The sequence below is a fragment of the Vicia villosa genome, unplaced genomic scaffold (assembly GCF_029867415.1).
Source record: "Vicia villosa cultivar HV-30 ecotype Madison, WI unplaced genomic scaffold, Vvil1.0 ctg.001210F_1_1, whole genome shotgun sequence".
NCBI lineage: Eukaryota > Viridiplantae > Streptophyta > Magnoliopsida > Fabales > Fabaceae > Vicia > Vicia villosa.
The window spans coordinates 221,505-224,305 of record NW_026705536.1 but is presented as its reverse complement, the minus strand read 5'-3'; the positions used below and the strand labels follow the sequence as shown (position 1 = coordinate 224,305).

At 28.4% G+C, this 2,801-nt stretch overlaps 1 protein-coding gene across 1 annotated transcript; it reads right to left on the bottom strand.

The window, feature by feature from the left end:
* Positions 1 to 398: 398 nt before the first annotated feature.
* On the bottom strand, positions 399 to 1,424 carry LOC131634037 (uncharacterized). The gene is made up of 5 exons (XM_058904722.1): positions 1,331 to 1,424; positions 991 to 1,072; positions 796 to 891; positions 602 to 701; positions 399 to 481 (listed from the first exon to the last, which is right to left on the bottom strand). Exons 1-4 carry the CDS (start codon positions 1,405 to 1,407, stop codon positions 603 to 605), a joined length of 354 nt encoding a protein of 117 aa, XP_058760705.1. The 5' UTR covers positions 1,408 to 1,424; the 3' UTR covers positions 399 to 481; position 602.
* Between the last annotated feature and the right edge of the window lie 1,377 nt (positions 1,425 to 2,801).

Here is a 2,801-nt window from a genome sequence, read left to right as displayed (position 1 = left end):
AAAAAAAAAAACGCTTCTATATGTCCCCTTTAGGCACCACTTTAGAAAGCGCTTTGGAAAGCACCCCTTTAGCAACGCTTTCCCACTTTAGGCAGCGTTTTCCCCACTCCAGACAACGCTTTTCTCTTTAGCGCTGTCAAATGTTCACTAAATTTTTTAAATATAAGACTTATTTTCACTTATAGAAAGTGCTATCCAATATATACAATAAATTTTCATCATATTTTACACCAAATTTTCACCACATTTTACACCAAATTTGGTAGCTTCAATCCAATAATTATGCACCAAATTTGCATATACAAAAAATTTAATTATATATAATAGATGATATATACAACAACAACTTGAAAATTGATGATACTAGAAAATTCTAAAATGCTAAATTTATGTTAAATCTACATATTACTATCTTCGAGAATTTCTAAAAAACAACAACAATGAACTTGTTAGCTCTATCTTCTACAGCTGCACCTATAACCTGAAACAAAACCAAAAGATCAAAATTCATACAATGATAAAACAAAATTTTATTCGAATTTATACTCAAAACTCGAAAGCTATATTCAAAATTCTCATCAATGAAAGAAAGACAATATACCTTATAAAATACTCAACTCCTTAATGAATTGACACCATTCTTCCATAAGTTCATCCAATTGATCTTTTGAGTAATGAGCACACTTGAATTCTTCAAAGTACTACATAATAATATAACATAGTATGTGATTTAGTTAAAATACTATGCCATTTTATGAGAAATATTAAAATAATTCCTAAGTTAGAAATCCATACCGTGGATGGAATCTCTATTTGATCCAAAAGAAGAGTTTCTTTCATAAACCTCAAGATGAAATAACCGCAATCTATACTATTACGCTGACGAGGACACTACACATGGAAAGAAAATACAGATATATATCAGGAAATATCACTTAACTTGTTTTATCAAGTATCATCACTAATATAATTAAAATTGTGAAAATATACTTGCACTCTGATCCACGTAATGTTGTTGGCTCTACTCTTTGGTACTTGAATATCTCTTTGTGATCGAAAAGCTTGTAGAACGCTATAATAAAATATAAACGACTTTTTAGATTGTAAACACCAAAATTATCTTAAATACACTATAGTCAAGTACAATCTATAGACAGACTAACTTAAGAGCCGAAAGAGTGTTGAAGTAATTTTCAGAGTATAAATTTTTTTTATATGATAGATATAGAACTGCTAAGCTAATATTAGAGAATTATGATTCCTATTATAACATTCGAGGTCAAATAAAACAAACTCCTTAAAAATATTTTCTATACTATAGACAACATACCTTATATGTTTAATCAAAGAAATCATAGTTGATATAATTGTGATTTCTTGAATCTTGTTAAAATAATCACATGCCATCCTCCTACAAGTTTCTACCGCCTGAAATCTTCAACACATGTTAGTGAATGTGTCAATAATGAAAAAGAAAATCAGCCTTTAAGAACAAACTAAAGATCACCGGAAATTGTGGATCAATTTCTCGTAAATAAAACATTGGAAGAGAAAGAATAGATCATAGATGAAAGATTACCTTTACATGGAGATAAATGAAGGAGTGAATTATGCAGAGAAGTAAGTGGGGAGAGCTTAGATCTAGAACTAGCTTCTCTGGTTGAGTTTAATTGTGTTTCATTGGTTAATTTAACTCACTCATTCCCTATGTACGGTAAAGTTACACAACCTTTTTTAAATGGATAGATAAGAATTTGTTTTTATTTTATTTTTGTTGTTTCGATTCATTTCATGTTTCCAAACTAATACATAAATGTCACTGTTTTTTTTATAACTATAAAAAAATATTTTGATATTTTTAAATGCATACAAAATATATTAAAATAAATTATTAATCTATTTATTATATTTAAAAATAAACTAATATTATTTAGGCTTAAATGCACTTTTGGTTCCCCTAATTTAAAGTTTTTTTAAGTTTTAGTCCCTCTATTTTAAAAATCAGTTTTTTGATCCCTAAATTTTACTTCTTTTGGGATTTCCACGGACTCCCTCCATTTGGCAATCTCATTAATGATGTGGCATAGATACAGTACCTCCACATCATATTTAATGAATATTTTAATTTAAAATATTTTATTTTAGTTTTAAAAAGCAATTTTACTTAAAATAAAATTTTTAAAAAACTTTTTAATATAAACCAAGGAATACATGAACATGAACCCTAGTTCCTCTTTTAAAATCAAACACAAAAACCAGCAAGCCGTCTCAAATAATGATTGATTTGTGATGCTACTTTGTGAATCTGCTTCATAATGGTTAATTTCAATTTGTTGAGGTTTTACAAAAAGAGCTACCCCAATATTTGAATTATTGATTTGAAAATCAAAGGTTGAACCACCAAATAAGATTAGAGCAAAGTAATTCATATCCAAAAGATAAGTAAGTGAACAACTCTTTATAAGGTTCACGTTCAATCTTTCTTGTCCATCCTTATTTACTACTGTAGAATCATTAAATTGAAGTGTTGAATAGTCCTTGTTTTTGCAGCGATGTTTTTCCCATGTGTTTCTTCTTATAGATCCTACTAAAAACCCAGTCATCAGCACATACGAAAAAAAAAACAAATTAAATATAGTTCAATAAACTCTTGAAATTTGGAAAGTAACAAACAAATATTACGAATAGTTTAAGGTTTGAAGGACTTTCTCGTTTGATTTTAAGGAAGAAGAAGAAGACAACTTGCGGCTTGTTGGTTTCAAAAGAGGAACTAGGTTATGTTCATGAGTTTCTAGGTTTGT